The 17,355-nt window shown below is 35.9% G+C and overlaps 1 protein-coding gene across 4 annotated transcripts; it reads right to left on the bottom strand.

The window, feature by feature from the left end:
• Nucleotides 1-81: 81 nt before the first annotated feature.
• On the bottom strand, nucleotides 82-15,899 carry LOC103716487 (transcription factor MYB3R-3). Of its 4 annotated transcripts, XR_001879963.5 has the most exons (10): nucleotides 15,495-15,897; nucleotides 15,152-15,330; nucleotides 10,133-10,184; nucleotides 9,553-9,610; nucleotides 7,030-7,124; nucleotides 6,824-6,927; nucleotides 5,421-5,549; nucleotides 1,756-2,944; nucleotides 299-446; nucleotides 82-217 (listed from the first exon to the last, which is right to left on the bottom strand). XR_001879963.5 is itself a non-coding variant. In XM_088703652.2 (9 exons), the coding sequence occupies exons 2-8, from the start codon at nucleotides 15,304-15,306 to the stop codon at nucleotides 1,765-1,767; spliced, it is 1,773 nt and encodes a 590-aa protein (XP_088559778.2). In that variant the 5' UTR covers nucleotides 15,307-15,330; nucleotides 15,600-15,899; the 3' UTR covers nucleotides 82-446; nucleotides 1,756-1,764. The 4 variants fall into 4 exon arrangements, 3 of the variants coding, with proteins under 3 accessions (XP_088559778.2, XP_008802732.4, XP_088559780.2); XM_088703652.2 differs by having other exon boundaries at nucleotides 82-446; nucleotides 15,600-15,899; XM_008804510.6 differs by having other exon boundaries at nucleotides 82-446.
• Nucleotides 15,900-17,355: the final 1,456 nt, after the last annotated feature.

Raw genomic sequence — 17,355 nt, 5'->3', positions numbered from 1 at the left:
AATAGAAATTAGTGAGGTCTAGGAGCTGATTTTTGGCACTGTAAACTGCGATATAATAGAAAGGGAAAAAGGAAAGGGTGATGGATATAATTCTACCTGAAGCTCTCATTCAACTAAAAGTTTCTAAGGCCACTTATCTTTTTGCGAAGGTCTATGTACAAGTTATTCCTTCTCTAACATCTGAACATCTTGACTTTATGTATATCCTGGTTCTGTACTGAAAAAATTACATGCAGCATGAGAGATGTTATCCAAACTGTTTGACGGTGCAACGTGCAAGCTTCTTAGATTTTCTCACCACTATGCCTGACGCAGAGACCGTGGTTTTGTCCAGAGCATCAATCTACAATGGAATTTTTACTCATATTTTCTTGTTTGGAGCTATCATCCGGTGATGAAGACATCTTGAGACTTCAACCCTTCTGGATCAATGTGAAACTTGAAACCTACAACATACAAAAGAACATAATCAGTGGTCAACTCATAACCACAACATAGTTATAAAACAAACGCAAATAGGACTCCAGAATTCAACTCCAAAGTCGGTTCCTGGAGAGCCAGTATCTTTCATTTCAGCTGAGATGGAGAAGGACAAAGTGATGAGGAGGAGCAAACTAAAAGGACATTGAGCCTGAGATAAGAAAAATTTGAGACCCACAAATCACCATTTAAATGGATTGTGATATCCTGCTAGTCACTGTAGATGGCTGCTCCCAAACTAAACCAAGTAAAACATCAAAGCAAGTAACAAATAAATGCCTGTCATTTCCTAAACAGCTACATGTAATTCATGCAGTGAAGGAAAAAAGGGTGTTTTATGAGCTTTTAAATATTCAAGCTGAACTTGGTAGATTTTGAACAGCCTTTTGTCAACAAAGAAAGACAATTACATGGCTGTCTCATCTATCACTTATACCACTATAATAAACACACATCTGAGAAAATTATCACACAGATAAATATAGTTGCCAAAAAATTATCATGCAAAAGTTTATGAATTTATCAAACTTTTTAGGTATCTCAAGATAAAATTGGCCTAGTATACAATTATTACTCCAACTAAAAGCCTTGTCCCAACTACTGTGTTCAGAAAATTTGTAGAATATGAATTTCTTTTGTCAAATTAGGGCAAATTTAGTTTTTTGAAAATGCTTTGGGGCCCAAACCCGGTACCAAGAAAATGCTTTGTCGGGCAGCCCTCATTTATGAAGCGCCTTTTTTGGCTACCATGCTTGGCCCCCGTAGCATTACTCTTAGTTTTATTTACGCATTGGATGCACAGGATTGTCCCCTAAAAATAGTACTCAAACACATTCTGCGTGCATGCCTGCATTCATGCACACATGCACATATATAAATATACACAACAATATTCAATGATTGTATATCAAAAAGAACTTTGATAAAATGATTTAATAAGGTATTAGTATTTAGCCTCACTGAATATGGATCTAAAAAGAAAATTAAAATAATTAATGAAATTAGAACATAATCTATACTAATGGAATAATGAAATGATTACATGACAAGTTATCAAGTCTTCAAAGCTGTCAAAAGTATTAAAGCAAATGAAAAGGCTAAATAACAATTTCACAAAAAGGGCTGATTTGCTCATCAATGAGATGAATTTTTTTTTATAAAAAAAAAAACCTATTCCATGGGAAAGTAAATGCATCGTACATTCTAAGATATCCATAGACAACAGAATATAGCAACTGATATGCATTTATTAATTGAATAAAAGCTCACACTTACAGTTTGTGTTTAGGTCACACCTAACTTAGCTGTATGGGCTAAGTCATTGGCCAAACTTTCCAATCCAACAGGACATTCACTCAGTTTCCTCCCCTGCATGCTTGGAAGGTTGCCATTGCAATCAGCGGTATGAGAACTGCCATTGATAGCCAAGCTCAGAGACTTGGTTTTACCATCAATATTGTCTTCCTTCAATGTAAAATCAAGCTGCTTCTCCACAGATTTGATAATTGCAGTTCTTTTGGACCTCAACCGATATGGAGGAGAAACATTGAAGTTCTTACTATTATATGGCACAACTCCACCATTACCACATGGACTTTTAGAAGACTTAAAGGGCTCTGGTTCACTTCTAGATTTTCCTTCTATAGGAGTACAAGAACTGTCCTGGATTTTTATCCGATCTGTTTGTGCAGTTATATCAGGTGGAAGAGGTGTGCTTCCCTCTCTTTTTCTTCTTCGTAAAATAGAGGGAGTATTAGGAAAGCTCCTAGCTGCATTCTTTAATATGGATTCAGCATTATGTTGACCTGAACTCTTTCCACTCACAAAGGGTGGAGTGGAGTAGCCAATGGGGGATGTAACCATCCCTGAGCTGTATGACTGCTGAGCGGGATCATATGTGCTTAAAAGAGTAGAACCTACAGAAATACCAAGATCTTCTAACTGAGGTGGCTTATAACAGAGAGAACCAAATGCAGAAGAAAGTTCAGAGTGCAAAGTTATCCCAGGTATCTTGTTATCTTTATCAATTTCACCAGTGTTGGTACAATTCCCCAACCTTACTCCTGGATCAGATCCATCGCACAAATTATCCACTTGCAGGGTTTGTGCCTGGCATTCAGCAGTGGAAGTATTAAGTCCTATTATTGGTACACCTGTAAAAGCTTCTGAACAAGAAATTTGTACGGTCGTGGGCTCCAACAACTCCCTATGCTCTTCCAATTTACATGATTCAGAAGGCAGGAGAGAATGTGTGGAACCAGCAGTTTCTGAGAAAGCTTCAGTACTTGTATCTGACCCTTTATTCGAAGAAAGAAATAATTGCCCACTAGCCTGGTTTACTATATCTTTTGAACCACCATGGGTACCAGGATTTGGAACTGGCGGAAGTTTACCAGTTGCCAAGTAGAAATCTAACTTTTTCTTTAATGAACTATTCCAGTGATTCTTTATCGAGTTATCAGTCCTAGACACAAAAAGAAAAAAGGAAGAAAACAAACATAGATCAGATAGCCGCAGACCATCAACTAGGATGAGCAGTTAACCATCCATAAAATGGCGACCACATTCTATAGAATTATACAATTTCTAATTTAGTAAGCAGAAGGAAGCAAGCATTTAGAAGCCAGTATAACATGGATAGAGTACCCTCAGAAATAATAAAATTTAAAAGAATGATTACAAAAGCAAACTATGGTATCAATGGACTCTTGCACCAAACTGGTGGAGCAGAAACAGCAAAACACAAGCATCAAGAAAAAATTCATACTCCAGTAGAAAAAAAAGTTATCACTATTCAAACCTCAAGCAGTCAAACCAAGTGAGAGTAATTTCTTAAGAAGAAACAGATATCTATACTCATTTCAACATAAAGAAATTCATTACTTTCATTTCTCTTAATACTACTAAAATACTACTATAAATTTTCCAATGGTTATACCAGGCAGGTAAATAAATACATAATATAAAAAGGTTGATCTAGCTTCTGTTTTACTGATACACACACACACACACACATATATAAATATATATAAGGTTCACTGCAAATAATAGATTAAGAGAAAAGCACTTGAGAGCTGGTCAATCTGTAGGAAGATTGGTGACGACAAAATTGAAACAGAGGAACTGACAATGTTCATTCACAGAGATAGATATTATATCCACTCAAAGTAAAGACAAAATGTAACAAAAGCTAAATATGCTAATAGCCAAGTCAACCAAAATGAAAGATAAATCAACCTAATTCACTCAATTGATATGTTAAATATTGTAAAATTCCCTTCTATGTTAATTGAGAAGATTTTTAGTTTGTCATGTGATAATGAAGATACAATATGGCATTATAGCATATCGAGGCATTGTGGTGTATGAAAAGGCCTCCCTGATTAGCTACTTTGACCAGTTGACTACTTCCCCTTTTTGTGAAGAAAATCATAAAAAAGTTGGTAAATTTTAGTAACAGAATTCTGTTCTTTGAGAGAATTCAGCATAAGATCAATTTGACAGTCTTGTGGTTATTTCTATGACTAGGGATGAGAAGGTAGGTTTATTATCATGGAAATTCAAAAATAGCTTTCATTTGGAGCATCATGGAAGCCTTTGAGGTTGGATAGACTTTGAAGCATGAACTAAATCATGTCACAGAAAGGGTTATTAAGATGTTAGTGGGGCAGGGGAAGAATCGACCTACTGAAGCAGTTATTGGCCTCCTGTATGTGATATGTCTAACCTTTATAGCTCTACTTTTCATAATCGCTTAAACAAGAAGATTGCAACATAATAATCTGTAGAGAGAGAGGATGTGAAATGGTTGAAAATAACTTCTCTACTAGCTTTTAATAAGAAACAAGGAGGGCTCTAAGTAATCTAAGAAATGGATATGTGGTCCCCTTGGTAAGTACTTTTGAGGTTCACGATGATAAGAATTTCATGAAGTTCACTTGGACAGATATGGTATAGGAACTCAGGGATGGGATGACAAAGTGATTAAAATCATGTCAAGTATGCAGAAAGACATTCATCAGGAAAGGGAGTGGCTTGTTATAAGGTGAGGGTTAGGTTTCTTGGTGGAAACGTGACAACATCCAAATTAACATAATAGGTGGTCATAAGGACAGTGTTTGCAATTCCTTGTCCATTAGGACTTCAGCAGGTGCAAGTCCTTGATGCTTCTATGAGGAGTTACCTTTGTGAACAGGAATACAGTATGTAATCATGTGTTTAGGAACCTACAATTAAGGAAACTAGTAAAGCTTACCTTTGTTATTCATGATCTCCAAAGTGGTAGAGAATAAAGACTGAAAATTACACATGTACAAGATGGAAGTCCAATGGGGCATCTTCTTAGTTGAATCTTTCTATAACTTTCTTTATTCTAAAGGCACACCTTGCTGTTGGAAGAAATATGTTTTATTATCCTCTTGATCACATAAAATCCAAGCCTTTTTATGCACTGAAATTTTAGAGGGCATCACTAGAGAAAATGTCAATAAAAAAGTGATTGAGGTCAATGTAAAGTGACAAGCCTTTTACTTCATTTGACTTTGCTAACAATGTCACTCCAAACAAGAGTGGTGCCACAAGTAGCATGCTGGGGATATTACAAACAAAACACAACCTTTTGAAGATGTTCAAGAAATTAATACTGTCCTTAATAAAGTAGTTGGAAGATCTGTTTGTTTACCAACTTGTACTCTCCTCAGTTTTAGATGAACTTATAGACATACATGCTCATGCATGCATGCGCATCTATGCATTTCAATTTTCTAAATCATAGGATCCAATATACAGCTTCTACAATAAAGGGGTACATGTTTTCAAAAGATGTTCAGTCATTGCTAATAGTTAAAGAAGCAAATTAAAGGGGACATTAAGACACTGTTACTTTAGGGGGAAAATAGGAAAAAGATGTCAAACGAATAATATTCCATGGGATTCAATACCTTCCAGGTAAAACTTTTGCAATTTCTGCCCATTTATTTCCATGTATGCGGTGAGCATTCATGAGAGCGAGTTCCTCCTCTACTGTCCAAGCATCTTTTTTTATCATAGGATTCAAATGATTATGCCACCTAATAAAATATTAGAGACCCAAAGAGTTAAGCAAACTTAATATGATAAAAACATAGAATCTTATGATGTCAAGTGGAGCAATTTACAACTGTAAGAAACTTAGTTTCTCATATCAATAAATTTTAAGGAGTTAATGATGCAGGATTTTACTTCCAAAACAAAATGGGCGATTAGCGAGCCAATATTTCACTTGTTTTGAACATATAGAGAAGATACTTGCAAAGTAATGCAAACAAAATACCTAGAAATCGTTACTAGGAGGTGATGAGCCCTTAAAGTGCGCTCTCTTAACAGTTCTTGTAATAGATAATAATGATCAAAACAAGGGGAAAAGGTGGGACCTACTCTTTAGCAGATGCAAAGTTTATCTAAGTGAACTCGTAACTTACCACGTACTAGTCACCTTGCATGAGATCAGATATAAGGGTATTATAGCAAGCCTAGCATAGTTGTGTTCCTATAAGGCCTCGTATTTAACATAAGGATACAGCCCCTGAAGCATCTTTTGCCTCAAGACTGCGCTGTGAATTATCCTAAACACCACTATAATAAGTAATCTCATAAATACCTGATACATGAGCTTAAACCATTCTGTTAGGCTTTAAGCTACCTATTTGAGGAACTCTTTACACTTCTCTATAATTGACAACATAATAAATCCAACAAAACATGATAGCAATAGCATATAAAACCGATCCTAGTTAACATTGATCTTCATCCAAAATCACAGCCAAAAAATAGCACAGGAATCCACATATCATGCAACTATGTTTACCTCTTGGGAAAACACAAAATCGTAAAACAATTTATCGTGGAAAATGGAAAAACATATTAACAAATAGTTTAGAAAAAAATAAAAAGTTTGAAATAAACAATATATCATCATTTAATTACGTTCCCTGACAGGCCCTGCTACATGAGTCATGATAATTTTGATAAGGAGATGGGTAGGACTGCTGTCCCACTTTCTTTCTACTCTTCTATTCCTAATGAAATCTTCTTCTCAAAAATAAATTATGGGTCAAAGAGTTGGAACCTGCCACCAATTTGCAACTATTTGCCAATGATGGTAATGTACAGCGAACAGTAACATATTGGGATTCATTACACCATCTTTTCTAAATCCTGATTATGGTTATTCTGCACCTTGCATCATACAGCTAGCTAGTATTAAACAATCAATGGACTGTAAAATTTCTCCACGAAGTATGTAATTACAGAACTAATACAAAAAATGATTTTAGTAACTAGTACTTAGAATATTCGGAAGTACCTCTCCCGACATTGTTTTCCAATGCGGCCAGGCAGAGATTTAGCTATAACAGACCATTTTGTTGGCCCGTACTTCTGTACAAGATTAATGATTTTTTCATCTTCCTGTAAGGCAAAGGAACCATGGGAAAGAAAAAAAAATATTTATCTCAAAGTATTGATTTGTTAAAACTGTTACTGAACTGGGGTAGTAGGCCAGCATCAAACCTCTGGAGTCCATGGACCTTTAATTAGTTCAGGATTGAGAACCTTTTGCCACCGATGCAGACATTGCACTTCTGTTCTATCAGGAAAAAACTCAGCTGCACAGGCACATATAAACAACCAGAAAATCAGACCAAATTCTTATATGGATTGCATTAGAAAAAGTTAAAATTGGGAGAAGTTAGTTTTAAATAATCAGAAAGCTCCTCAGATTTCTAATGCTCATAACTATGACCATCAGGACTGTGCCAATTTGTTCAAAGACTATTAGCAAATAAGTTGATCTAAACATGCATGAGAGACATATAAATGCAATAATGCAGACAAACAAGGCTCATTCAATTATTCAAATTGGCAAGGGAAATCTACACCATATTGAAGTTGCACTATTCAGAGTTATGGATATTAGATATATTAAAGATCAGTATTAGGTTATTCTATCAAAGGCCGTTACCCCTGTTATGGTCCTAGCAATCCAGGTTTCTGGGAGGGGCGGACTGAGGACAGACCTAACATTTGGCATCATTTTTGCACAGAGTGGCTGCCCTAATACTCAAACCTACACCATTGTGCTTGTTGGCCCAAGCCTTTTAATCTATCTATGTGAATAAATCAAAGCCCAGATGTTATAAGTTAGGGGGTTAAAATTTTTCTAAATCAAAGAACTGCTGTAAACTACCAACACTAGCACTTTAAGTTACATCAAGATTGCTGCAATACCTTCAAAGAGTCACCATTAGAAAATGGCACATCCATTGCCACTCCATGCAAATAAATTTAACCTCCACTCCATCCTCCCCGCACCATTTGCCAGCAGGTTTCAGTGCCAAAGACTGGCGACTTTGTAAACAGCAATCATCAGAGAAGTTGATAAAGTTGGATTTGTTAGACAGTTTTCCTTATTTTTTTCATTATGGAGCGCAGCTCATTATAAGATTTGAAAGAAAAAGCTCAGCCCCACCATTATCTTGCATGTCCATTTCACCAATGCATGGGAACTCAAAATATTATATCTGATTTATCTCCATCAGAGATGCTTCAAGTAAGGCAACATCTACTGCATTTGCATAGATTTCGAATGCAGTTTTTTTTTTTTTTTTTCAGCTGTCAGGCTCTGATTCTATAGATGTTTTCACCTATCAGAGCCAACATCCAATATTAAGTCATTCTATCAATGTGAATAAATCAGAGCCCAAATGTTATAATAGGGGCTATTACCTTTTCTTTTGAAAAAAATTGTATGTATCCAGATATCTCTCTCAACCATGGGTTCATTGCATTGCTGTAAACTTCCAAGACTGGCACTTCAAGTTACTCTGAGATTGTTTTGATAGCTTCAAAGAGTCACCATTGGAAAATTGCTCATCCCTTGCAATCCACCCAAATAAATCTAACCTCCACAGCTTCCTCCCCATGCATTTTCCAGTAGGTTTTAAGGCCTAAGACCGGTGAATTCTTCAAATGACAATCATCATAAAAGCTAATAAAGTTGGATCTGTTAGACAGTTTGCTTTAGTTTTCATTATGGAGCACAGCTCATAATGAGTTTTGAAAGAAAAGCTCATCTAACCATTATTTCCATGTCCCTTTCACCAATGTATAATAGCTCGAGGTATTTTACATAATTTATCTTCATTATAGATGCTTCAAGTCACTAAGGCAGCATCTGCTGCATTTGCATAGATTCTCAATGCAGTTTTCCTTTCATCAACCAGACTCCAAAATTTTATGGATGTTTTCACGTATCTCCCCATTTATTTATTTGATCGAAGATAATGAAACTAATCAGGTTGCAGCAGCAGCACCACCCCCACCTGCAGTGCCATTGATTCTAACTAGTCTGCATCTCATTTCCATTCTCACCAATAATTGCATCCAAGTTACCACTTTAGATTGCTATAGCAAAAGGTAAGTCACATGAGTGCCCCCTCCCCTCCTTAGTGAATGAGTGAGTGAATAAATAAGTAGGTGAGTGAAAGAGTTTTGACTTGAAAATTTTCACCTATCAAATCTTACATATAACCAGAAAGATGACTCTAGTATTTATGACACTAATCTGTTGGAATTTATTTGCAAATCTCATATTTGGTACTAATACTTGATCATCAACCTTCATTGACCGGCCTATGACACTTCTTTTTTTTGGTACTTTCACTTTCTGTTGTCCCACTTGCTGAAATATCAAGTTATTCAAGGCTTCATAACACATCGGATCTTCAGTGCATGCACTAGTTGAATGCATTAGGTTAATGTGCAGTTCAGCTTTATGCTCTGATTTTTACACAGACCTTGCTCCTCATTCTCCCTCTTCTCCACCTAAGTTAAAAAGTGAAAGTTCCATCCGTTTCACCTCTTCTTTTAAAAGGCATAATCAAAATCACCTCTATGTCAAATTATATATCACTACAAAAACCTATGTAGACAACATAAAACAGGAGAGAAAAAAGTAATGAACACTGGTGTTCAGAATGATTTTCATTAGGTAACAACCAAAAACTATGAAAGAGAGAACAGGTAGGTGGAAACCTATTTTCTTCCAACATCTTCCCTTGTAAGCTTCAACTGCTTTCCTTAGTGTCTCGTCCTGTGACATGTTAAAGGTCAGCAAAGTTGGTAATATGATAAGAATTATAGAAAACATTATTACTATTCAAGCATCCAAGTAGTTAGAATCCAAAGGTACCATGGCCAAAACAATCTTCAAAATTCGAGAAGTCTAATCCATGGGGCATCAATTGAGGTAGAGGAAGGCCAAATGAAAGCAATGCACTAATGCACTCAAGGTTAACATACAGATATCTAACATGAACCTGCAATTATCCTACCAATGCAAAAGACATGGTACAAGGAGAGGCAACTATTAGGTTCAGATGTATCTACATATTTTTAAAAATAATGTTTGTGACAAGTAGCCTTCTGTATCACATAAAGAGAACTCCATAATCTAATAGTCATGAAGGTAAATGTGGGTGTGAGAAGAAAATGCATAGAAAAACTCAATTAAACCTTCTCCAAAGTCAACTTCATCGAGATCTTGGACAGCCTAAATTGTTGTGTGATATATAGACATCAAAGAAAAAAAAGGAACTGCAATAATGCTTCTCACCTCTTGGGGTGTCCAACCACCCTTAGCTCGCCTTATTGGGCCACTAGTCCTCCTACAGTAAAAGTAGATCAATAGCATCAAAAGAAAAAGTAGTAACAAAATATATTTTGCTATGGGAAATCTAATTGTTGCATCAAAAATCAGGTAATGACTAGGAATTTGTGACCAATAGAATAAAGACAAATATAATCATCAGAAGCAGGTAAACGAATCCAAACAACAAGTCTACTTAACCACTTAAAAGTTCAAAAGATGAATGAAAGCAGTAATTTTAGCACAAGGAAAAAAGTCACATCTATAGATGATGCGCAATAATCCTATCTACTTATTCACTGGGCTATTGAACTTATATGCGGTTGCTTATTCTGAACTCAACTTTCAATGTATTACATTTATGTTGTACTCCACAAAAAAAGAAGACCAGTTTTGTCTAATATTAGAAGTTTGACCACTTGAAAGCCTCTTTGGCAAAGGTTAGTAATGATTGTACAGCCCAATTGAAAGAGTAAGGACTCCTCTACCAGGAGAGAGAATAACATCATGCAATGAGCTCAGCCTGCAGTAACCAAGACAGCTCATGTGGCAGCTACTATGAGCTATAATTTTAATACACAAAACGAGTGGAAATTAGTCTGTTTAATTCCATTTAATGGATATGAAAATAACCATCTCCTTGATGTTGGCTTCACATGCAATTAAAACTAATGTATGTTTTAATCATCAAATGTTTCACAAATACTCCACTTGTCAAATATTTTGGATGCATGTTGTGCATATTTAAGATGATCAGAGTACCTTTATTGTCTTCACTTGCGTGAAGCTATCTGCAAATTGTGGTTTAGCCACTTTCATGGTGAATACGAAGTCTTTCCATACTCTCTCCCTCTATCAAATACAACCTAATCCTATATAATATGTTTATACAGATGCAATACAGTAACTTTGATTTTGAGGTGAAATGTCATCAATTTTGTGACAACAGATCACAAAAACATCAGATAAAAACCTGACAAAATTATGGACTAGAAGATCAGATCAAATGCAAGTAAAACTAGAGCAAAGTTAAAGTTTTGGACTTGAACTTGTATTATACCAAAATGAGAGAACAACCGGGAAATTTAAGTCATTGGAGGATCATTAATTGGGGGAAATGCCACAAAACAATTAAGAAGTGTCATGTGTCAATATCTTGATTGTGAAAGACCGTCTAATATAAGGAAACATGTGCTGTCATCTGCTACTTTAAGCACATAAATTAATATAAGTTTTGAATGTAGTCAATGTATTCAAACTCTTTACATCTATTTTCAGATCACTTTTTTTATAGATGAGATATGACATGAGTTCATCAGATGACCTTTTCGATGTTATGCATCTTTTATCTTAGGGGCACAGAATCATGTAAGTTATTCGATTCCTCTAGTTTGTAGGAGCCCTCATTTGGGTAGGATTAATCTTTAAGAGTCCTTTCAAATTTGTAGGTGTAGTTAAGAAAGTCCCAAGGATTAAGCATTTTAGGTGTCAATATAAGGAGCTCCATGAAAATCTAAGTTTTCAAAGAATTCTAAATAAAAGTTGTACTAACAAAGGTCATCTTTAGTAACAAAACATTCTTTTCTTTACTTTACTAAAGAATTTCTGATTGCAACAGGATTCCTACAATATCCCACATTGGAGTATGACAAGTATGGCCCTTTATCCTCATTTCCGCATACAATTCAATATCCATTTTAAGCTTAACAGTTTCTGTTTTCAAGAAAGGTATAATGCTTTTTCATCCTCATGATAACAAATCCAGGAGAAACTTTTGGAGACAAAGGTGACTACTACATCAGAGCTGCCACAGCTTCAACAACGCTCATTTTCTATACTTGACTTTTTGGAATCTCCTAAAAGCTTTTCTAACCCTTTCCCACCTATATTGGCGTTGAGTTAGAAGTTCAAACTTCAAATCAACACCCAATCTTGTTTTCCTGCAGTAATTTCAGTAACAAAGCTATCTCAAGTCCTTTCCTGCACAAGTGTTCGTAGTAAAGCTTAAATCTGACTCATCAATCAACACCATGGTCATACACAGTTACAAAAACTTCTAGAGAAAGATATCAAAAGGCCATTTTGACTAATAAATGTAAAGAAGATGAACAACAATCATTCATGTAGAAACCAAATGAGAGTGATTGAAAACTACATGAACATTCAACAATATTGAGAGACTTTGGAGACTACATGACGTAGAAATTCTTCATGTCAAAAAAAAAAAGAAATCAATCCATAACATTCTCCCTGTAGCAGTCCATTTTCATGTAAAAGTTTTAATATCCTCCACTTCTAAATCACACGCTGTACGATTTCTATTTAAGGAATTTAAGTAGATAGATCAACTCATAGTTTTGGTAGTATCTAGATAAGGTTTCATCGGAATCTGGAATTTGAATTTTGTAATAAAATTCATAGAAGCCTTAGTTATTCTTAGGGAAGTTTTAGTTTGAGACATGGGTTATGAATAGAATTTAATCCATAAACGAGATAGCTTTTCTTTTTGTAATGAGTTGCATGCAAAGTTTACTGAAATTGCTACTTCTTAGCACTCCCGTAAATAAGGCAACCATAAGTGGCCTTGCATTCTATTTTGAAGACACTGCGTCCTCCAAAGCAGAAGTATACTATCTAACACAGACGGTTGGAAGATCAAAGTAGAATACCAGTGATCCAAAAAAATTACTTCATTATGCATATTAGAAATCAAAATAAAGGTTGTTTAATTAGGCAAATTAATTAATTGTTGAACACCTAGCTGTGGCCACATTGGACTGTGAAGGAATTATTGAAATTTATGATCCAATGGAACGATAAAGTGAACATCTATTTCTTATTCTAAGTTCGGAAATCACTTACCAATGCTGCAACTGCTTAACAATCTAAAGAGTAGGGGGAAAATAGCTTAAGAAAAATTTCAATTCGAGAATTTAATTTCCCGTAATCAGATGTATTATATGTAAACTTGCATCAATATCCATTTTGAAGTAGCTTTAATCTGTAGTCTTCCCAAGAATCTCGCTATGGTGGCTTGTTTGATAACTACAGGACTTTTGAGTTGCATGAAGATATTTAATTCTATTAGCAGTATGACTTTTGGATATCCTAGAAAAGATTCATAATCAACTCACCATTAACTTACCCATATAATAATGCAAATTTCTGAAATTAGGTGAAGATTGTAGCATTCTTCAGATGCTGAAGAAAGCCAAAATCAAGCATGAATGAGTTAAATTAGATACATGATAATTGAATGCAACTAAGTGACAGTGGACTACCAAGAATAATTGCAGTTCAACATTCATAAGTGTAAAAGATAGGTTGTGACTGAGTGCCAAAAGGTATCAATGATTTCATTAACGAAATACAAACACAAGTTGTACACAAATCCCAGAATATAGGATGTCTGATAAGATGAGTTTAAACTGAATTCTATTTAACATGAGGGCTGCAAACATGTATCTTGATGATAGAGGCCATAATTGTTATGCTTCAGGATACTACAGATAAAACACTTTACAATTTTCTGACTTGCTTGAATACCTATGAGATAACAGAGAGTACTCTATCGTGTTAAGCATGGGCTGGCTGTTGCATCGTGACATGGGTGATATGCTAGATTATCATCAACAAAAGCTCCATAATCATATCTATTGAAAGCAAATGTGAAAAGCTTAATGTATCAAAACATGAAGCAGGTTATCTTGTTGAAAAGGGTGGCCCGAATTATCGATAAATCTGCAGACTTCACCACCACTATAATTAATTGCAAGCTAGCAACCATTAAAATTTATGTTTTAAAGAAGATCAGGAAACTTCATCAATTAAAATGGTCAAGTATGGGCATAATACAGTGAGCAGATTCTAAGAATTGCTTCCAGAATTTATTCAAAAAAAAATCTCAAAATTTAAGTAAGATTTCTGAAATAGGAGCACTGATAAGGAATAGCAGCAGCAAGGGCAAAAAGAAAAATGGAAGGGAAGAGATAGTCAGATTGATGAGAATTAAGGAGTGAAGAATAAGGACCTAAGAAATTTACCTACTTCACCCCAACTTATGCTTAGATCAGAATGATTAAAACTTTATAGCTGAAAAAGTGCTAAGTTTATCATTAGCTCATTGCTCTTCCTTTGATTTCACATACGGTAGTTGCTCATCAAATAAACTTAATTGTTTTGCTTCAATAATGATAATTTTGACCTTCTATCATCATATCAAAAAGTTGAAGACTCATATATATTCACAAGTTTCATTTTTACCAAGATGACCCCAGTAGAATATGATCGCCATGTTTTGTGGAATCTGAAGTTCTAACCATACTAGGATGTTTTCAGGAGTTTCAGTATTTTAGAAGGCTGTGCTTGGGGATAGAACTGCGTTACATTCAAAATAGCTGCCATGATGACATTCAGTGAGAGGTCTTCTTTGAAGTGTGCCAAACAGAAGATGTATTAACAAGTAGCAAGTGCACAGGTCTTGACGGCATTAAATAAAACATGAGCAACAGTTAATTTTGCTGTTTTCTGCTGAGATAATCTAGGTTCCGGAACCTTTCCAGCTAACTGAAGACACTTGCTCTTTTATTTTTCTTGCCTTAAAGCATGCATGTCTTCTTGTATCACTTATGTCACAACGCTTGGCAACTGTGTAAATTTTATTGATATGTGTTGCACTTCCGACAGAGAAACTTTCTAAAGCTGCAAGAAAATTGGTCCAACCTGGAAGCCTAAGCAATATACATAATCACAGAAAAATCAAGAAATCGAACCCTAGCAATCAACACGGAGCTAGTTCTTCTTTCCTACATATTCCAGCAGTTGGAACATCCACATCACCACTTCAAATTTGCAACTTACTTAAATTCAAACTCCAAGAATTAAGAAACAAGAAAAGTCACGGATTTAATCAAGAACATTCACATAGCACTAAATTAAAGCAATAAAGATCGAGTCCCCATTCAAATTCACCAAATAGACCATTACCTATGTGATGGCGAAGATGTCGCCAGGCTGGAAACAGCAGGGGACATCCTAGAAAAGCCATAACTACCCTCGGAGAGAGACGAACTGTAAGCAGTAGCTGATTGCTTGTTCTCCACACAGCTCTGCTCTATCTTCACAGCCGCCATCACCTCCATCGATCACCTCCCCAACGCCGCATCCTAAATCAATAAACCCCACAAGAACCCTAGTGTCACTTCCAAGAACTTATCAACAGAAAAGATAATAAACTGACAAAAAGAACTCCAACGTTCGAATCCCAATTCAAGAACCACGGATCTTGAACACCAAGAATTAGCAGTAAAAACGGGAACTGGAACCAGACCTCAGATTTCTAGGGTTTCAGATCAAGAAACCGGAGGAATCAAAGCGGGGACGGATCAAGAACTGCGATCCAACGCGGTCGGTGGGAATTCAAGAACTAAGCTACCTCCAGGGAGAGGCCGAAAGAATCGAAGAGGATCGACAAATCGAGAACCTTCGGGCGGGGATGGGCGGGTGCGGCAATCGCCGGAGAAATCGCCCGGGGGTGGAGGGTTTGGAGAGGTTCGAAACCCTCGAATCCAAGAAAGGTCTCGCCAAGCCGAGAAGCCTTTCAAAAAAAAAAAAACCTCGCCCGTTGAAGGAAATAGAAGAGAAAAGGGGGGAATTAAAATACTAATATTTACAGAAGGAAAGAAATGTTAGTGGAAAGCGACCGCGTCACGGAGTAGTGACGGCGCCATCAGAGATACCTCCAAGTGACCTGGAAAGCGCGTAACGGTCACGGACGGCTCCCGTTACCGTTGCCGAACTAGTTTGAACCTCAAACGGCACTCCCCCTTTTATGGTGAGGGTTAAGGAGCGGGTGGGGTCCGTCGGATCGTTCGCGGGTTTACGCAGGCCGTCAGATCGGGAGTGACGGTTTTAATGCAACGTTTTTGAGGCTGGAGGGTTGTGAGAGGCACCTTTTTAACTAACTGGAGATAACTAGGGCGTTATGGTGTTTTTAATGGCCGGGATTTAATTGGTGAGTTGATGGATTAAATGCTGTTCGTTGGATGAACGATGGGAAGGGGATTTAGCTAACTAGTTGAAGGAGATTAGTCGGATTTGGACGGCCCATATATGTTTTAAGTTTAATTACTGTGGTGGGTGGACCTCACATCAATATCATAATTCTTGCTGGTGTATGATTGGCATATTGTGATGAAGATATATATAAGTATTCATATATCATAGTTATCTAATCATTGGTTGACATGGTGTGTGTTTTTTTGCTTATATTGAAGTCATGCCAGAATAATTTATATTGAATCATATGATTCAAACCAACTTGCCAATGATTTCAGTTGAATCAAGTTTCCTGCAAAATAACTAAGTTCTGTGAATCAATCAATTTATTCAAACAAAATCATATCTGTAATGATTTGACATTGAATAGGCAACTAAGATTTGTCAAACTAATTCCATTTAAAAAATTGGGGTAGTGTCTTTCAAGATCATCATTTATCTATCTCCATGATTTAAATATTTAAAATTTAAAAGTTGAATATATATTTTTTTTGAGAGCTCTTTCATTGTTAAAAGGAGAAAGCTCAAAAATAGAAAAAAAAGAGTTAAAAATAAGGGAGTGAAAGAGCGAATGGAATAGAATGTGGAGAACTTACTGTTTAAGATTCAAAATTGTAGTTAATGGAAGAATAATTGGACGTTGAAAATTCTGGTTCTTCGACGTTTATATTCTGATATATAAAAAATAAACAAATTTTAAAAATTTGTCATCTCTAAGCCGCTAAACATGTGTAAAGGGCTTAATTTTCAAAAATTTTTATAATTCTGTTAAGACTTTATTTCTCAACTTTACATCCTTCTAGCATTTCTTGATAACAGACTTGGACTGCTTTATATAATCCTGACCTCCTTTTGAGCCAACAAGTCATCGTGGAGGCATCAATCTGTGTAGCTTTGCATCGTTTCTGCTCATTTTATGTGAGCCAGTAATTTTACATAGTTGGAGTGCCCAGAAGTATGACACTTGCACTAGAAGAGATTGTATTGAAGTTGCAAGACCTCATTACTTGTTTTTCCTCCAGTGTAATAAGAGGGTATTGTGTCAGGGAAAACTTCTCTAGTGAACATTTTGGAACTCATGAGGAGATAAGTTTTAGTAAAATACTATGTGGAGCTTGGCATGGAAGAGAGTA

Source organism: Phoenix dactylifera, chromosome 8 (genome assembly GCF_051530095.1).
Source record: "Phoenix dactylifera cultivar Ajwa chromosome 8, Ajwa_hap1_PhDact_Kaust_v1.1, whole genome shotgun sequence".
NCBI lineage: Eukaryota > Viridiplantae > Streptophyta > Magnoliopsida > Arecales > Arecaceae > Phoenix > Phoenix dactylifera.
The sequence above is the reverse complement of the archived record's forward strand: the minus strand, read 5'-3'. Positions and strand labels throughout refer to the sequence as shown.